The sequence below is a fragment of the Erithacus rubecula genome (genome assembly GCF_903797595.1).
Source record: "Erithacus rubecula genome assembly, chromosome: Z".
Lineage (NCBI taxonomy): Eukaryota > Metazoa > Chordata > Aves > Passeriformes > Muscicapidae > Erithacus > Erithacus rubecula.
Genome location: NC_136661.1, coordinates 23,198,073 through 23,218,248, shown reverse-complemented (window position 1 = coordinate 23,218,248; position 20,176 = coordinate 23,198,073). Strand labels below are relative to the sequence as shown.

General features: G+C 43.0%; 1 protein-coding gene across 5 annotated transcripts in view; it reads right to left on the bottom strand.

Moving 5' to 3' along the window:
• Positions 1-20,176, bottom strand: part of PDZD2 (PDZ domain containing 2) — a 200,083-nt gene that overhangs the window by 28,843 nt on the left and 151,064 nt on the right. For all 5 annotated transcript variants that reach the window (XM_079329867.1, XM_079329868.1, XM_079329870.1 and 2 more), the window contains 7 exons: positions 10,466-10,577; positions 8,444-8,592; positions 7,700-7,819; positions 5,116-5,230; positions 3,309-3,382; positions 2,947-3,163; positions 1,427-1,544 (listed from right to left, as the gene is read on the bottom strand). In XM_079329867.1, the coding sequence (XP_079185993.1) occupies positions 1,427-1,544; positions 2,947-3,163; positions 3,309-3,382; positions 5,116-5,230; positions 7,700-7,819; positions 8,444-8,592; positions 10,466-10,577 (905 nt within the window). The remainder of the gene's footprint in view (positions 1-1,426; positions 1,545-2,946; positions 3,164-3,308; positions 3,383-5,115; positions 5,231-7,699; positions 7,820-8,443; positions 8,593-10,465; positions 10,578-20,176) is intronic.

The following is a 20,176-nucleotide window of genomic DNA, read 5'->3' as shown; positions in this document are numbered from 1 at the left end:
TTTACACTATGAGTACAGAAACCAAAGGTAAAATACCAATTGCAATTCAGTAACCTGCACTTCTGGTATAGGCTCAGGAGAGTAAAGGGTGACCTATCAGTTGTGCAATCATCCCACTGCACTGCCCATCCTTTAGACTTGCACAAATGGAGTCACTTACATAGCCACATGACTGAGAGAGGGAGCTTAGATATAGAGGAGCTGGATTCAAACATCCCCTGGCATTGCAAAGCCAACATTTGATTAACAATGTTTTCCAAAAATCAAAACCATCCTGTAAGTCTTGGCCTATGAAGCCATAAATCGCTGATGGGACAACAGAAGCAATGTCTCAAAGAAGCAAGCTAAAAATCTGGGAAGTGTGCCTGGATACAATCAATCATGCAAACCTAATAAACAATACAGCTGTAACATAGACACGTAACCAGCACTACAATGTTTTCCAAAGGGGCCACAAGAAAACAAGTTACCATCAAATGTCGTCTCCTGTAGACATTTCTATATGTTAGGAACTTTCAAGGGTTTTGGCAGCAATGCCACCATAAAATTAACTTCTTCCCTTATTCCAAGAAATCAAATTTATATGGCAGTTTTCCTGGTGAGCCAGGAAACAGAAGGCACTCTCTAGCCATGTGAAAGCAAGGCTTCTGCTCAGCCTCTCTGCACCACACGCTCAAAGTGAACCACACAGTCCCAGCACCTCTTCAGCACAGTCTCCCCTCTGGAGCCACGCTCCTAGCACCCACCAGCATTTATGGAGGAATGCAGGAAGTGGCAAGTTTTCTCCAATGGTTTTCAAAAATGAAGCCTCCATGAGAGGAAAAGCAAGGTTTCTTCCTTAATCCAAAATAAGGCAAAAGGGAACCCTGGGAATGATTGCTTCCTAATGACATCCCAACTCCACGACAGAGTGAGTCGGCTGGTCAGGCTGCAGCAATCCTGCCAGACTGAGAGTAAGGGCAGAAAAACACCACTGCAGGCACAGGCAGCTGCAGGAATATCGGCCCCAGCTCTTTCTAGGAGAGTTTCAGGTGACTGAGCTTTTAGCAGAGCTCTGCAAATTTCCTCCCAGTCTGGGGTCTCTGGCTGCAGCTCTCACAAAAAAGCATGACGCTGCACTTCTTGCTGTTCCCCTTTTTCAAAGGGTGCTATTAGGCTCAGCTTTCTGTATAGACAATTTAAAAAAAAAACAAACTAAACAACTCAGACCTTAATGATCATGCTGTTTCCAGAGCACAAAATAACGTTTTCTGGGTATTTAATACTATTTTGGAATGTCTTTACTTAAATGGTTTTTTTTAGGTGAACTCTTAAGTATAAATTTCTTCCAATTGAGAGATTCGGTAAAAACAAAATAATTCGTAAAAACAAAGTCTCAGTTGATTTTATTGTAAAACCACTCCAGAATGTTTCTGCTTTAACCAACCTTAATCTGCCATCCATTTTAGCCACTGATCCTGGGGCCAGGCTGTGAATGTATATCCCGGGAGAACTGTTTTCCAGCGTGAGACAACAAGCACCAATGCCGAGCCCAACCCCCGGCTCTGTGGAAAACAAGTACAAAGAAACGTGGCAGATCGTAATCACACAGGACACACAAGTGTTTGTGTTCCCACATCCCATCTGAGCTCAGAACTAATGCCATTGTTTCAGGGCTGGCCTTTGGTGCAGTCACTCAGGAAGCTAAGACCAACAAGTGGAAATCAGGATTGAAAATAGCTGATCCTGACTGGTTTTTGAGATTCATCAATCTCAGAAAATACCCTGTGTGCCGTGGGAACCTCCTGGAAATGTCACACAAGGTCTGATCTGGTCCAAGGCACAAAGGAGTAGGGGCAGCAATCCAATCAAGATGTCACTTAAAATACTGCAGAAAACACAAACACAGAAAATGCCGACGATTGTATTGCTCTCTTTTGTTAAACATCTGTATGGCACTCCTCAGCAAAGAAGCACAAAGGAAGGTGAGGCGTTATCTCTGGTTCAGTGGTCACCTCCATCCACTTTCATCTTTGCTTTCCTTCAGGTAACAACATCCCTGTTGTAAGGATCACTGGACATCTTAAATTGTCTGCCAAAATTCTGAATCCAATCTTTAAAATCACTATACCATAAGTCTTTAAAATAGGCGTAGTTGTCTAGCACATATAACATATGCTTTAAGTTTATAACAAGAAATTATTAATAATGAGATCAACCCTCATGGAGGAGATTGAGCAGATCATCTGGGAACCCTTTAACACATTTACATTTTGCCTCACAGCCTCCTTCTTTCACTGACTGCTACCCATGAGAGGTTTCTGATTCTGGTGCAGGAAAATGAAGAAAGGGGAGCTCTTCAGAAGGTTTTGCATTAGAGTGCAGCTGCCAGAGCAAGGGTAGTTCTAGCTTTGGTCTGCTACGGAGTCTGGATAGCTCCAGGGGCCCCCGAGGCAGAAGGTCAGCTTCTCAGCTAGCCAGGAATGAGATCCTGGGAGTCACCTAGGTTCTGAAAGTAGTTTTGTTTCTTCGAAGGGTTCTACCAGCAAAATCTGGATACATAGCACAGCAAGGGGTCTTTATAGATTTCAGGGGGATTGAGATTCTAACCGGTAAAATTATAAATTGAGAACTATCCAATTACTTTAAGATTATAGGAGGGAAAAAAACCAATCATCTAGTAAAGTTAAAGACCAACAGAAATCCTAAATGATAACACGGGTTTCAGTGGAGGAGGGAATATTTCTCATGAAAAAGTTTCATTGTCTCAGGCCATGATATCCCAGGGGCCCTTTTCAGGGATACCTGTATCATCCACATTAGAGGGCTCTTTTCCCCCTCACCCTGCAGTTCAAGGTCAAATGGGCACACGTGGGTGCACCAGACATAAGAGCCTGGAACCTACTCCCAAAACCTCCCCCGAGAAGCAGAGATTTGTTCTCCCAGACCGTTCCAGCGGAGCCTCACCTTTATGGAGTGTCACATCCATGACGATCCTGTCCTTGGGGCCAGGCCCTTTGCGGCTGGAGGAGCAGGAGCCGTCGGGCTCCTCGGGGCCGGGGCCGGGCGCGCTGGCGCTGGGCGAGCTGGAGCGGCTCAGCAGCGTGGGCGTCACGCAGGGCGTCAGGCTGGGGCTGCGCAGCCGCGTGCGCACCGTCAGCGTCACCACGCCCTTCCTGAGCTGCTGCAGAGACAGCAAGAAACACGGCGTGACCCACCTTGGCCACCACACCTGCAGCTCCTGGCAGCGCAAGAGTATCAAGCTGAGGGCAGGAGCTGGCAATGGGTGAAGAGGAGCGTGGATCTCTTCACTGCTATGTCCATGTTACCTTAAACCTCTGGATGGCCTCCTGATGGGTCAGTCCTTGTAGAGACTCTCCATTAACCTCCAGAATCTCATCCCCTGGTAAATAGATACAAAAAATGTGGTTGGCAGTATAGAGACTATAAAGATTTAAAACACCTTTCCTGAACATGAGGTGATCCACTACTACAAGGATTTCAGTTAACTATTCTATAAAAAGCCTTTTATGGTTCTCAATTTATTTTCACTTGTACTAATGCTTCTACAAGGTACTAGTGATGAATTACCAAAGTAAAAACTTTTTCAGCAGAGATGCTTAACTTAGCATTCCCATTCTCACAAACAAGCTGAAAATGCTATGGATTTTACCTGAAGTCTGAAAATTATTATGACATGAAGTCCAAAGTTACTATAAAACTGTCTTTCTTCTGTAAGCATTAACAGGAGAAACGAGGAACTAAGTGAAACACTACAGCACATCACTTCAAAGCCTGTTCAGAGAAAACAAACCTTGCATCCACGTGCAGAAAGCAAATGTGTTCCCTTACTAAATGCCTGCAGACAGAGAAGCATGTAGTAGCCCACACGCTGTGACAACAAATGTCTTTTTCACCTCAAGGAACATGTCCTGTCAGATTTCTACCAGCTTCCAGGCTCTGGGTCTTACTACTTACACCCAGCTGTGCTACCTTCATTTTATTAAAAGGAGGGTCAGCATGATCCAGACCCACTTACTACAATTTTACTTGTGCAAAATTACATGAAGCAATATCATCAGCTAAGTCTACTCCTCCTCTCCTTTCCTAGCCTCAGTAAAGAAAAAAAAAAAAAAAAAAAAAAAGAAGAAAACGAAAAAAAAAAAAAGAAGAGTTTGCAAGCTATAAATAGTCTGCAAATGATTGCTGAGTTTATGGGACAGCTGCTACTTATTGGCTTCCCACGGCAAGTGCACAACCTATGATGTAGGGATGCATGCTTCCCTCTGGCAGCAAGTGTGAGAGTTGGCACCAAAAGCAACCTCAAATACAACAAGTGTGATAAGACAGAAAGAGGGGAATGATGATATGAGGAGAGAAGTAACACAGGAGCAGCTTGAAAGAAGTAACATAGCAGCAGCTTTCCGTGGAAGCAAAAGTAACGCAATCCCTGCAGAAGGATTCTAAACCACCTCTCTAAACTCATGGTCACTTTGTATTTTCAACACCGAGAGCCTGTTTGTCTGACACAGCACTCAGACCATGGTGCAGCACACATAGAGCAGGCTATGCATTCAGCTCAGATACCAAGACTGGAAAAGCAGTAACAAAATCTGGCTATATCTCCTTCTCTAACCAGGGTGATCTTACTGCCAATCCCATTCTATTTTTTTTTCTTTTTCTGGTTATGATTCTTATCCTGTCAAAATCATACCAGGATGCTTAGAGACTCAAGGGCTCAAAACAGCCTTTCCCAGACATGTCCCTATATATAATGCCTTCTGAGACCAGCATCTTTAAGCCAGATGTTATTAGCTATCTATATTTTCCTGCTGTCACTGACCCTCTCCAACTGAAGAATTGCAGCTTGCTGTTTGGGCAAAGTTCATAAAAGAGAAAGGGACAAACAAAGTGGCCACCACTATTCCGTAGTTCCCTCTTCTCAATATGAAATACAGTCAAGTTAATTGCTATGAATGATCTTCCACAGGATAAACAAACAGGGAATTTTAAATTTTCCATAATCACTTGATGCTGGCCAGGTGCCTAAACATAGCTGTACTTGAATCTTCCTCTTGGACTGAAATAATATCCCACTGTGGTCCATTATGTGAAGTTGGATTCTCTCCACCATACCTTCTTTAAGCCTTCCATCAGCAGCCGCTGCTCCATTTGGGAATATAGTCTTCACAAAAATCCCCATGCGTCCACGAGCAGAATCCTGACCTCCCACAATGCTGAATCCAAGACCCTACAGAGAAAAGAGGAGAAGACACACAGCTGGCACCTTACTCTGCTATCATCTGTGTGAGAAAGACTGCCAGTAATGTACAAGACAAGGGAAAGATGAAAACCTAAAACATTCCAATGAATTGCACTGCCAACTTGCTCTCTCCTTCCATTTCATTCTATTATAAACACACTCATCAGCCCAAAAAACAGCAGCTGGCACTCTAAGCTGATAGAGAAAAAATTCTGATATTATTTTGGGTTTTTTCAAAACACTGTGTCCATAGCTGTCCCATTTTAAAAACAGTAACACATTCATTTTGAGTTAACAGACAGTCAATTCCTACCCCTGAGATCTATATCCAGGATTAACTGTAAGTTTCTCTTATGTCACAGATCCTACATTTCCTCAGGAAGAAGAAAAGCTTCAGAACATGACATAAGGTCAGTGCTGCAATGTCAGGAATGCAGCTGAAAGGAGAATGGCATGTGGGAGTTAACATTCAAATGTACATTTTTAATTATTCTGGAGACATATATCACGTTGTATTTAAATAAATCTAGATCAATAGATTCCCCAGGGCTCCATCCATTAGCTCTTACCCCTGCAGTACCCCAGCAGGCTATGGGACCATCTTGCAAAGCTGACCTGAGAACTGATGAACACAGAATGAACCTCTCCCCCTTCTGCTGAGTGATTTCCCAGACCAATCACTTCCTTGATCCACAACCCTTTCCCATATTTCCCCTCTTGTGACTGCTGATCATATATTTTACAGAACAAAGAGAAAAGTCACTGACCAGGTGGACAAGGGATGGGGAGAACTGTTGTGCTTTAGTGATCTGAAGCCATGGACATTATTATTGCCTTGGGCAGTGCTCTCCAGCTGAGGGATGCTGCCTGGGCAAGCACTGAGCTTACAGTCCAATACAACAATCACATCTGTTGTTTCACTGCGTGAATACAGAGCAGGCCATCACAGTTATAAGCTTCTAGTAATTTGATAAGACATTACTGATTTCTGGAAAGGAAGTAACTTAGTTTCCTTGTGCAAAACAAAATAACTCCACTAACTCTTCAACCCTGTGCAATTGCCAACTGCAAATTAACCTACAGAAAGCAGGAGGCTCCTGGCACTCCCATGCCTGGAGACAGGAGGTCTCCCCACAGATCCATGGATGGGCTGGGAGAAATATGACTGTAAAGTACAGCAGTTCCTAGGCTAGCCCACCTTCCCAGACAAGCACTGCGATTCCACAGCAGGAAAACACCCCCTGCAGCCTTACCTATGGGTGAAAACCTAAAGTGAAGCACTTGGCTCCCCGCCACCAACACCACAACTCTGTGGAGAAATGTTTCAAGTTCCAGGTGTGCACAGGGATAATAAAGTGAACACTATTGCACAAATTGTACAAGGTGCAATCCTTAACAGAGGAAATCACCCTAGAGGTGGGTGGAAGGCACAAAATGGCAGCTGCTTTAGCTGGTTCATGATCACCAGGGTCTGCATTCTCCCAGCTGCTTCCTAAAACCTTGGAGCTAAGTGCAGAAAGGCAGGAGGCCGTGGCTTATCCCAGGGGGAGAAATAATCTAATTTCATGAGAAAAACAGAGTCAAAAAATAAGTACATGAAAAATGAAGAAATATTTACTCATCATGAAAGACTCACAGCTCCTAAAGCAAGGAAAGTTAAATCCACTGTGAGCCAGTCTACCCACAGAAGTAACTATTTCTAATTCTTTGCTAAACATAAAGCACAACAAGGAATTAGTTGTGCATTTGAGCTTGAAAGTCAAAACAAGTCTTCTTAGTCCAAAACAAATCCATCTGATGACTTTAAAGACTATTTCACAAAAGGACATGTTTATTTTTAGCATATTTAAATGACAGCTCCAATACTAGTGTGGATTTGATTAGGGAAAACAGTATATACCTAGGTTAATGCTTATCTATTTTTTCTTAGCATTCAGCCAGCTGGTATCTAGCAAGTGTGTAAACACATTATTGAGGGAGGGAGAAGAGGACTTTTTGACCCATTGCATTCAGTGCTCTCAGAGAAGCAATCAACCAGTAATTTGTCTTTGGGTTTAATGTTTAATTTACAGTATTTTTTTTTAAAATGCATCCAGATTCACTGAGGGAAAATATGCTTGTCCCATATGTATATAAATATACATGTGAACAGGTATTGTTCTGTAGCTGCACTGAATTTGCATAAACATACATATTTAGAGATTCATTAGAAATATTTGATATCTCAGGAATGGTGAGATGCACCAAGCCAAAATGAAAGCACTTCTGTGTCAAGTGGACGACACAAACATCACATCCCCTGTATTCTGCAGATGTAACTTTGGCATTTACATTTGGAAATGGGATTTGTTTATCACTAGCACTACTATCAGCTACCCTGAGAGCAGCTGTAAGTACAGGAGAGGCCTCTTAAATGCCAGCTCTTGCTACAAGTGAGAAACATGCAGCAATCCTCACCTTGCCTTGCCCTTTCATCAGGACGATGTTGGAAATGATGGAGGGCTGGGTAAGTCTCCATGGAGATTCCACTTGGGCAGCGCTGAAGGAACGGGTAGATTTCTTCACGATATGGTAGTCCTAACATCAACAAACAAGGATAATTGCTCTGATTGCTTGGCACAGATACTGGCGATGTCATACTGGGAAAATTGCATGTGTTGGGGAAGAGGGATGCAGTATCTTAGAGATATATTCAGGGGGATGAAACTCCAGCTCACTACAATCAAAGCGAATCTTGGCACAGTAATTTTCCCACATCTTGCACAGTAGAATCATTTTGAAATATATCAGTCACAATTTAAATTAAAAGGATTAAAAATAATCTCATTATATACTCAAGTCTTTACTTCTTAAAAAAAAAAAAAAAAAAAAAGAGAAATGAAAGTAGAAGGGAAACATCTACATTTTAAAATAATTAAAATAAAGAGCATTAGGATTTTTTTTTGTCCTCTGATGTTTAGAACTACAACATCTAAGATGAACCTTAGGACCTTGTGGCCACAAGTAAGCAGTACTCTTCCTTACTACACTCAAAGAGGTTCACAGGTGGCCAGCACACCCCATTTTGGTCTCCAGGCCTGGATTCACTCCCATGATGTACCTATGTGATCCTGTTTCATGACCACTTCTATGAGCTCCAGGCAGATGCCATAGGACCAAGCACAGTGAGGTGCTCACAGCCAGCTCTGCCTTCCCACTCACCTGTCTGGCTCCTGCTGACTCCAGCTGCTGGGGCAGAGAGTGCTTTCTTCCACCCCGGGAATATTTCACTGCTATTTCGTAATTTGATTCACCATTTTCCACTGTCAGCTCATCGTCTTCTCCCACAGACTCCAAGCGGGATCCAGCACCTAAGAAAAATCACAGAAACACATCTTGCAAACATCTGAGAGCTGCTTTAGCCTCTCTCACCAGGAGGGAATAACCACCTCCTGTAAATCCCAAATTAAAGCACCTCAAAACAAAGCTGTGCAGTTCCCAGCCAGGCAGTTAGAAACCAGTTTGATCGCTCTCAACCAAGAACTTTTCCTGCTGTCATAGATTTTCTACAATCTTTCAGTGATACTGAACTTGTGGTATTAAGAAAAAGCAAAAGATAATTGAGTCAGTAGCTCAGGGACAGGAAAGAAATTCATCTGTTCACACCCAATGGCACTTGCCAGTGCACTAAGCTCTCAAGCTTCATGTATTTAAAATTAAAAGACCTGACACTGCAGCAATATTCATTTCTGGAGGTGTCATTTCACTTTGAGGGAATTTTTTTTCTGGAATGGAGAAAGTAAAGATTCTACTTTCTTTCAGCTTGGCAACAATCCTAGTTGTCTTAAAGTGCAGAGTTCATGTAAGAAACAGAATTATTTGTCTTGAAGGACATCCTGTAATTAGCCACAGAGTATCCTACTCCTCACACCAGGGCTCCTCCAATTCTCATTTTCTCCAAGGTCCCTGCAGAATCCCCAGTCACAGCAGTTCCCGCACATTTATCCTTGTCATTTCCACACTGCACAGGGAAGGACCATTAACCCCTATTTTACAGATGAAAACCCAAGACACACACCAAATTTACACAAGCTGGATTTCATGACGAGGATTTAAGATTACTTTAAACCAGCACTATGTTGGAGCTGCCACTGAGAGCACAGCTCTGATTTCCTTTCATCCACACAGTCTGTACCCCAGGAACAGGGAGTCATGGGCTGAGGTAGATGCACTGAAAATTTTCCCCCAGGAGAGCCCCAGACACATTTTCTGCCACCTTCTCCCTGCCTGGAGGCTGTGTGAGCATTGCTGCCAGTGCCAGGGAGGGACTGAGCACAGAGCTGGGGCAGCTGCTTTTTTTCACTCAGCATGAAAGCAATTCTGCTGATGCATCCAGAGGCAGAATTTGTACCCACTGCCTAGAGTGCAATTTAAACCTGTTCCCTGCTTCAGGATCTGAAATTAGGATCTCTGCTTTTCAAGTCCCCTTCCCCCAGCACACAGGCTGCTGCTGCACACAGACAGGATAGCAATCTTGGCAGGACCAGCATCCTGGCATTCTTTGATTCCCTGGCACCTACAACTAGCCCTTTCCCATCACTTCTCCATCTTTTCAGGAGAACAGTTGTAATTCTGTGTTTTCTGCCCATCTCCAAATGCATTTTCCTTTCTCATGCTGCAGTCCAGGCTGGCAGATGCTCCAGACCCACTCACCCACAGCCCAAGGGCATCAGCATTCAGGGCAACAGGGTGTCAGCCACCAACTCACAGCCTCAGGGGCTACAGGCAGAGGAGCCCCATGGAGAATGCTAAAAATACCTTAGCAATTGGAAATCAGGGTGAATACAGCAGGGAGGGAGCTTCAGAAAGTGTTAGGGTTAAGAACATGATCAAGCTCTGCACACAGATTACTGTTAAGACTTGGGGATACAGCAACAGAAAATCTGGGGATCATTTTGGTCAGAGCACACTGAAACATACAGACAACGCAAATAATTAAAAGAAAAAAAAAAAGAGAAACAAACAAACAAACAAACAAACAAACTTTTAAAGTTTTCCATAATATTTCTGTTCCTACAATAGTTCAGCTCAGGAGGCTGAATGCAGCTATCTTATAGATGGGATTTTTCTTCCAAAATAAACTAGTATGACTTAAAAAAAATCTTATCTCACTTTTAGAGAGTTAAAATAAACACACTACATTAAAAAATCCCCAATTGCTATCTTCTATTAGTCCAGCTTTACCTTGAGATCGACTTCTGTATTTCAGTATGCCACTTGCCAGAGCTGAACTCTGATTGTTGCCTTTGGACACTTCTGCACAAGCTGGATCTTGAGACTTCTCAGGTTCCATCACCTAAAAGAAATAAAATTAAAAAAAAAAAAAAAATCTTGTAAGCTAGAGATATTGATGACATTTTTCTCACTGCCATTATGGGACAAAAAATTCCATTGCATATCATCTTTATTTCCAAAACATGTCATTGTATTTACTCAGCATACATTTTCTCTAAGTAATTTTTAGCAATGCCTTTGGATATTACGGTCAGGCATCCTCTGTGAGACACCACACTAATGCCCCCAGAATGCTTCCAGAACTCCATGGCACCTCGCTTAGGTGCTTCTGCAAGTATTCGAAGAAAATTGAAGCTTTTATTTCCATTTGTGCTGCTCTGCAGGCTTCCAGAGACATCACATCTTTATTGAGAAAACCACTTTTAAAAAGTGTTATTTTACTGTTAGTGTCTGCTGAGCACCAATGCAAAGCTTAATGATGAAGAGCTTATTTAACAGAAAGTTATGACAGCTAAGCACTTAAAAAGCCTGGAAATGTGCAGTTAAAGTTTTCAGGTGGAATCACAACCCCATCACCCTGAGTAAATGCACCAGGACAGGAGGAGCCTGTTTACCGACTGTGTTTGCCCGGATGCCACGTAACAAGGTGAGCAGCACGGCCACATGTCCTCTGCCTCCTGCTCTCCTGTGCTCAGGAACAAGCACAGCTGCCCGTGGGCAGGCTCTGCCCAGCCCCTGCATTTTGGAAGGTGCTGGTGAACTGCTGGAAGTCAGTTTTTAAAAAACCCCACCCAAGTAACCAAACACTTTCCTGTAAAAATAATTTCTGCTTCTGCTATTCAATCTTAAAAACGTCAGTCTTTCCCACAACCTGCCTCCCATCCCCCAGTCCCTCTTATACCCAAGCCAACACAGCCAAAGTTTATCTTTTGTGCAAAGTCTAGACTTCGTGATTTTAGTTTGAACAGTAGAAACTTCAGGAAAACATAAAACTGGCTGAAACAGGAAGCTGGAATGGAAACTGCTTTTTATTTCTTCCTCTTCAACATAAACAGCTACACTTAATTTACACATACTTTGTAGTAATTGTTGATTTTTCAAGGCATTGCAGCAAGTACTTTAGGGTCCACTGTCAGCATCAAATTCTTTGCAGCTCACAGCTCCATATAAACTTAGAACCATCTGGTTCATTCATCAGCACTTGTGATTTGGTTATCCTGATAAGGTCCTCATTCCAGAAAATATGTAAGACATCAGATTTGAAACCACACCTAAGAAACCCAAAGCATCAGCAATTAGGCCACAGCCAAAGTATCACAAGCTCTCCTTCCAAGAGATTTTTGGGATACCCAGAAGACAACAGAAGCACATGGAAATGAGACAGGACCTCATGGATCTCACGAAGATACATTGAAATTTATCATAAAACTGGGAACTTTCTTTATGAAGTGAGGATGCGTCCCCCATAGAAGGATAGAAATCATTTGCACACACATAAAAATCACATAGTAGTCTCACAGGTGTACAAACCATTTGGTGCACAGGGCCAGTGCCAATTCTATGGAGGGGAAACGTGTAAAACACAGATGAAGAAAAATAAGACAAACATCTCCCTAAAGCAGTTGTTTCTGCTGGCATGCTGTTTAACTATCTGAGCAGACAGGGATGGGTCCAATCTGACTTTTCCAGAGCTGAGCACAACACAGATCAAGTCTGGAGCTGTAGAGCTGTTTAATTTTGGAAGTCTGTATGGACATGGGCAGTTGGACCTGATAAGACCACACAGCTCCCAGCCCAAAGCTGGACCATTTCCTCCAGCTCAGAGGAGGGGAGAAAAAATTACTTAGTTTGTAGCACTGTACAGAGTGATGCTGAAATAATCTCTGTCAGGGCCAATTTCCACCCTGAGCCCAGGCTCAAGATGCACCTATTCAGTGCATCTTATGCCTCTACTACATGGGGTTTAAGTTTGGTTTGTTGCAGATATGTTGAAACTTTTGCTGATTTTTATTTTGATTGTGCCACAGGAGAAAAGCACCAATGTACTCTGCAATCACAAACATTTTCATATAGTGGTGTGGGAAGAGAAACAGGACACAATTGCCACTTGCATTAAAACTGTGCACCCCAAGCTAACTTCCCCTCATGGCAATAGTGGTGCCTGTGAGCCTACAGATACCAAACCCCATGAATTATCCACAGAAGGTCACATGAATGCAAACACCAGTGCTAGGGAAAGACTCAGGATATTCTGAACAGCTTCCTGAAATTATAGCTTATCTAACTCAGCGTCAGACCACAATTAGGAAGTAAAAACACGTAAATTTTCTGTGTCATTAAAAACATTTAAATTATCTATGGGATTTTCAGTTTAGTTTTGTTTTTTTTCTGGGGGGGAGGTGCTTTTTTTGTTTTTGTTGTTAGGTTTTTTTTACTTTTAGCAGAAATATTTTTTGACACTAATTATAAACACATAGGGGAAGACACACTAGCATTTGCAATGAAGTGGATATTCTTTAAGTTCTTCAGCTTGCCTAATAAACTACCAGGAGTTTTATCCTATTCAGAAAACACTTAGAAATCTGATCTACAAAGCTTGCAAGAACTCCCCAAAGGCGTGCTGTGTGTAATCTTTGGCTCTCTCATAACCTAGACAAGAAGAAAAACCCAGCTCCACCTTATCCTCCTGGCCATGAATGTATCACTTTACTGTCTCGAGGTGGCTGCCCAGATTTAACCATGCCATTTTAATTTTCCTCACTTTCAAGGAAATGAAGCTTATTATTTCAGTCCTGTAGGTCTCTTATTAAACTAAACCAATAAATCCCTCCCAATGCCGTCCCAGCGTTAAGGACAAGGGGAGCTTTGACACGCACAGCAGTTTGAAGGGAGATCTAAAAATAGAGCCCATTTTGCCAGTTCATTAAGTAGCTCTGGGATCAAGTGACGGTGACATCTCAATTGATTTCAAAGGAAACGGCACTATCAGGGACAGGCGGCCCTGGCACTGCACCAGAACCAACAACTGCCCTCGGAGCCCTCGCCTCGGCAGAGCTCCAGCGTGACCAGGCTCTTAATTAGGCGAGATGAGGAGCAGGATTATGACAGTCTGCACTGTTTAACCACAAACAGCTTGGCAATCCCTCGCCAATCTACAAAAACAAGACGGCGCACAGAGGTTGATACAATTTAATAAGCAAACTGCTTTCCTGCTGCCCTCGCAGAGCTCCTCAGCTGCAGCCTTTCCCATCAGTGAGCCTACTCGGCTCTCCACGGCACAGGAGTGCTAGCAGCATGCAGACCAGTTTATCCTGGTGCTCTGGGAATGAAGCAACAGGAACCAGGCTGAGGAGTCTGCAGCATAAAAAAAATTCTGGCTTACCTGCACTGGCAAAGCAAGTCCACCAGCAAGACTACTGCCCTCCTTCAGAACAGCCATGTGAAAGAGGAATGGCTCTGCACCAGCACAACCTCCATGGGAAAGTTCCACATCTTCTCTGGTCCCATTCACACTCTGTCCTGGTCTGCAGCCATTATCGTTTTTCCTTACGGAGCACTATCCCAAACGTTCTACCATGAATTGTCCCAACACTGCTGCCTGTGGGGCAGCCATCAGGAGGAACCCAACAGACCTCCACGAGGAGCCAGCACAGACTTCTCAAAGCAATGTCCCAAACACCCAGTGCAAACCTTCACCTATTCCCCTGAGACAAGCTGAAGCCTTAAAGCCTTTAATCTTTCAAAAAACTTTCAAGATTTCTTTTCCACAAACTGGTGTAATTCTAGCTGTTTCAGTTATTTGTGCAATTACTTATTGCTTTATGGGGCACAGCATGCTTTAAGCCTTAAATGTATCTGCTAGGCAGGGAACTCCACATGCCCCTTTGCCTTGCACAGAAAGTAAAATACCTTCACTTTTAAATTAGCTCTTTTTCACTTTAATTGAATCCATCTCAGATAAATTACAAACCGCAGTACTATAATTTACGAGAATTAACATTGCACATGATGCAGAGGACATAGATTTTCTAATCTTGGACAGCACTGAGTTTTCCATGCCTTACTGCTCTGTTTTAGGGTATGTACAAAGCTGTACAGATCCTAGAAGGAGGCTGATGGGGGGGGCACATTGCATCAGGAGCTGCAGCACCCCGGGGCATTATTCCAAAACAGCACATCCCAAAGCCCAGGGAGCTCCCTAAACTGAACCATGGGGTTCACAAGAAGTCCAGATTAAATCCAAACTTGGCAATTTTGGTGCAAGCTAGAGGACTCCCCTCTTCCAAAGGGCACTTGCATTGCTGCTCCTCTATTTAATGACACTAAAGCAGAGAAACCACTTGGAGCCAGGGATGGAGGAAAAGAGAAGGAACATCACCTCCACATTAGCACTAATTCACTGTCTTGATCAGGCACCTCTATATAAACCAGTGCCCTGGCTGCTCCGCTGGTAGTTCTGCACATTCACTTGGGAGGGCTCAAATTTGGGCTGTGTTTGGAAGCACTGGTGAAATGAAGCCTCCACCACCTTCCCTAGAAGCTCACCTGGGAACTACATGTGCTGCTACGACCAGGTGCAGCCCATACTTCCTCCTGCCCAGCCAAAGGGAATGGGAAGCCAAGCACTCCTTCACTTAATTTTAAAGAAAGTGTTGGTTCGTGTCCAGCAAGAGATCAGGAAATCTGATAAACAGTCAAGAACTGGAGCTGCCCAGCTGTCTGAATAGGTGGAAATGCCAAATAAACAAAACAAAAGCTTTTAAAGTGGTGTCTAGTCTGCCACTTTACCAAACGGCTGCACTCAAAAGTGACCCTTAAGCCTTCAGTATAACGCAGTAGTTGCTAGACAGGGAATTACTATTCATTTCAGGAGGCACAAACCCCCAACAGTTATTTTTGTGTTTCTTCTCAAAATCTACAGAGTAGTTCACACACAAACCTGCACAGGAAACAAAACCTGGCATTCATCAGCAGAGACAGCAGCACTATCTGCCCATGCCCACTCTGTAAACAGACTGAAAATGCACTATGGCAGAGCTGATTTACTCTCATCTTTGGTAATGTTTTATTTATTTTTTACAAGACTCTCCAAAACTGTATTAAATGTGTTTGACACCAGGAGCCAGCTTGTGTTGACCACTGTTCAGAGGATGCTGGCAGGTTCTTGATGAAGCAGGGTTCCAGCTGTGCTGCCTCCAATGACTCACTGGTCAGATCTGCAGCTAAGAAAGCACACTGCATTTTAATATATTCAAAGAGTCCCTAAAATTATTAACAACGTTTTGAAGAGAAAATACTTCTAAAAAATATCCTTTTAAATAGGAAGAAATGCAGGAAATGGCTAACGCAGCCGAGTTTTCCAAGAAACACATATCGCAGACAACACATGCCTTGGAAACAGTAAGATGCTCCCAGCTAAACAGTTCCCAATCCTTTTTGGACCAGATTACTCTTCTTCTGCAGTACATTATGATTTTCACTAGAAACAGCTTTTGAGCTAAAGAAAATCAAATGCACACAAACAGATCCCCGCTGTTCTCTTTTTTATGCTTTATCTTTTTTCCCCTCCAAACATCAAAATAGCAGGACACATGGTTTCCATGCAGTTTAGTCACTGCCCACGAGATGTCTCTATGTGCTGCAGAGAGATCCCAGAAGACCAGTCTTAGTAAACAGCAGAGACCTAAGGGATTCCATGAATGTATGACAAACATGGAACTCAAGCAGTGTGAAAGCTGGATCAGCTACTCCATTATTTTGTTTAATACATGCTCAGTTCATAGCTTAGCACAAATCTGGAACCTTTACATCAGAACAAACAGCAAATCGCTTATCTTTTTTTGTTTTGTTTTTTGTTAATGACAATCTCTTAATTCCCAGTGAGGGACAAAATATGCAATAATCACTCCTCAAAATAAACAGTTCTCCTGAGAATGAAACAAGACCTTCTTAATACCAACATCAACCAACAGCTGCAGAGAGCATTCCCATGACACCACTGGTGGGAGCTTTGGATTTCAGCTCCAAACTGGCATTTTATACCATCCTAAGTATACATGAAGATATGGAATACATAAGAATTAAGTGTCTTTCACACCTGCATGAAGTGTATTTCATACCTGCATCTTCAAGAATCTGAAGCCTCATACATTATAGATGCTGCACATCACATCTCAGATGAGTTTTACCTGTTCCCAACCAAGATTGGACAGTTTACACAGTAAAAAATTTGCAGATGTGGTACTGAGACATTCACACTAACTCAAAAATTCTAGAGCCTGTATCATCCTTCTGCTAATGTATGTGAACCGCCTGGCTGTGACAGCATTTCTCTTGTTCCAGTGCCATGAGGGTGCTATTTTTAGCTTGTTAAAGGCAGTTCATCTCCTTCAAAACTGGGCAGTTATCCAAACAGCCAAAGGAGAGACAGGCTGTACTGTATCTGATGCTTTATGGGAAAAGCCCTCATTCACAAAAACAAAGACTATGCAGAACCTGTACCGTAGATAAACTTGTGCTTCTGTTACTCTGCTGACTCGGCTTTCAAATATAACACAAGGGAAGAGCAAAAATTGTAACTCTGGGCATTGTCTACACTGTTATTTATGGTCAAGTAAGAAAGGTTATCTTCCACCAGCCCAAGCAGCAGGAGGTATTTCACAATTTATAGACGGCATCATATCTACAGACAACCCTTCAAGTCCTGGCCCCTGGGTGAAACAGTTTTATCTGGTCTTGCCTTTAAGATGGAGGCAATAGGAAAAGGCCCAAAAGGGCTGGGAGGCAGGCAAGGGAATGATGCAAGTGCTCTGAGGAGCTCCCTCCTGACATGAAGAACGCATTCATGTTAATGTCTCCTTGACAGGTAAATTTTACAATGTGTGAAAAACAGTAATTCAGTGACACTGCACACCTGGAGGCCTTTCAGCACTCTTCCTCCTCCCCCAGCTCATGTGATGTGTGCCAACACCTTCCTCCAGTCCTGACCAGTGTCACACCACCACAACCAGCTCACTGCTGAGCAACCCCCCCTCAACTAGTCCAACTGCAATTGCTTATTTTAATGTGACAAGACTTCTAGAAACAACACACACTGGTTGCACAAGATTTGGTCTCCAAGTATTTTGTCATTTTCTCTTGCCCAAATTCCTAATTATACTTACTCTAAAAACCTGCTTCTGGAGTCACTGTAGGACCCAGTGTGTCTCATCACACAGCACAAGTGAAGGGCACTGCATGGGCACAGACCCATCAATATGCTGGACAAGATTGTACCTGAAAAAGGTACAATACAGCCAGATTTTCAACAAATTCAGCATTTACAGCTGAGCAGCAGCTCTGAGCCATGCCAAAGTGCAGCTTGACCCTGCCCTTGCCTGCCCCTTCCAAGGGTGATGTGGCACAGGGCAGGATCTGCAAACACTGCCAGCTGTCACCACCAAGAGGAAGAGTTGTTGAACCCTTCCCAGTACATCAACAAGCCCCACACCAGGCTCTTCAATTTCTTCCCCTTTCCCCCACCCTAAGTAAAGCCTTTCATTGCTAAGCAAATTTTTGCCAGGAAAATCTTTTTCTGGCTTTTCTCACAGCCCTGCAGTGCTGTTTGAGGAGTGAGTCACGTTTCTGCAGCCTGTGTTGAGACTGCAGTGCCCTAATGGGAACAAACACGCCAGTACTCCAAGTAACGAGGGCCCCTCTCCACGCCCTGCACACATTTAATTGTTGAGTTATGCTTCCTGTTCCTTCTCAATGCTAATGCTTTCTCTGAAATTCTCTCTCAGTGTTTCCAAAAGAACTTTTGACCCCAAGACTGTTTTTAAAGTTTTTGGCATTGTTATCCAGTTCTTCATTATGCTTGCATTGCTACAGGTAATTATGTGTGGATTCCCTGGTAAGACAGAAAAGCTCATGGCAGAAAACAAATACAGCACAGACAAAAAAAAAATAAATGGAGAGGGAGTGGAGTTAAACAAATGCAATTCTTCACATTCACCGAACAGGTTTATTTATCCCCTTTCAGCTACATGTTTTGCATGAAAACCACAAGTGGGATTTGGCAGGGATCAGGTAACCTGGATCACGCAAGGAACCTTCAACAGGAGACATCCTGTTTCTGTTGCTGGTAGGAGGGCAAAGACCTTGCAGGGTCACGGCTGTCTCCACATGCAATGGGTCCAGCACTGACGTAAAGGCACACATCACACACTTCAGGTCATCTAAAAATTATCAAATACGAGTAGAAAGATGTTGATACCCCATAGCAGAGGGTCAGGCAGCTGGGGGTGCTGCCAGAGGCCGTGTCCCCAGGGCTTGCCTGCATGGTGAGCTTGGGCAAAGGGAGGCTAACTCCCTTCCCAGGAAACACCCTTCCCTCAAAAGGAAGGGGTGACCTCCTTTTCTCCTTTGTACAGTTCTATTCTGCATGGAACAGACTCAGCTCAGGGTCCTTCCTCCAGCAAGAGGAATGGCAGATGCCCAGGGGAGAAGACAAGATTTAAGTACAGAGGAGCAGTCCTCAGCCTTCCATCCCTTCAGTATCTACAGATACAAACCTTCTGAGGCAGACACCCTCTTACTGTGTTTACTAACCTGTGGGAATTTCAAACCATTAATATGAAGCTGATCACTGAAGTTGAACATTTAAAAAATACTCAGACCATCAGATATTGAACCACACAAAGGCAAGTAACTTTTGAAGCAACTAAGAATGGCACATGGTTCTGTCTAGAGACCAAAAATTCCCTAAATTCATTGGACACTTGGCAAATTCTTGGTAGATGAGCCTTCCCTTTAGATTTCACCTCCCAGGTTGCTTCACCAGCCAGCAATGTAGTGACAGATTCAATTTCAAGCAACAGAAATGCCAGTAAAAGTGAATTAGAATTAAAAATAAATCATACAAGGCAAATACTATATTATCCTACTTTGCACTTGTACATAAATAGTGGCATTTCAGAATAGCAGTGTCAACTGCACATGGCAAAATATGGATTGGGGTGGAGGAGTTTAAAATCCCCAAAATATCTCAGGATTGTTTAGGACAACACAACTCTCTAACCCAGTGTTTCTTGTCTGAAGTTAAGGAACACTTTGGGCAAACTACTCCTAAAAGAAATGCACTTTAAGGATATTAATGCAAACCTTTTCCTGCCTGGCAGCACAACTCTTAATAAAGTTAAAACTTTCAGGTATGTTTCATGTTAAACAGGGCTTTATGTAAGGACACTGTAAAAGCAGAACTACATTTAAACTGTGTGATGTGATTTTTATTAATGAAACTTCACAAGTGGAATTTCAAGTAAGACTTAAAGTTGATACTTCTTTTAAATAACAGTTTTCAACTGTAATTTGCGACTGTCACTAAATTCTTCTGCTGTGTCCTGCAGAAGCTGAGTAGCTCAGACTCTATTTCCCTGTCTGAAAATGCTGGAACAGAACTTAAGAGTTGAAAAAAACAACTGCTCACTTGGAAATTTTTTAACCACCAGCATCTAGAAAAGGCAATTTTCATTTTTGCTATTTTTTTTTCACAGGTTTTTACAGTAAGCCAGGTTGGAAGGGACTTTGGGAGGAGCATCCCATTTCAAAACAGTGACAACTTAAATCAGTTTCCTCAAGAGCCTGGTTCAGCTGAGTTCTAAGCAGCTACAAGGATGAAGA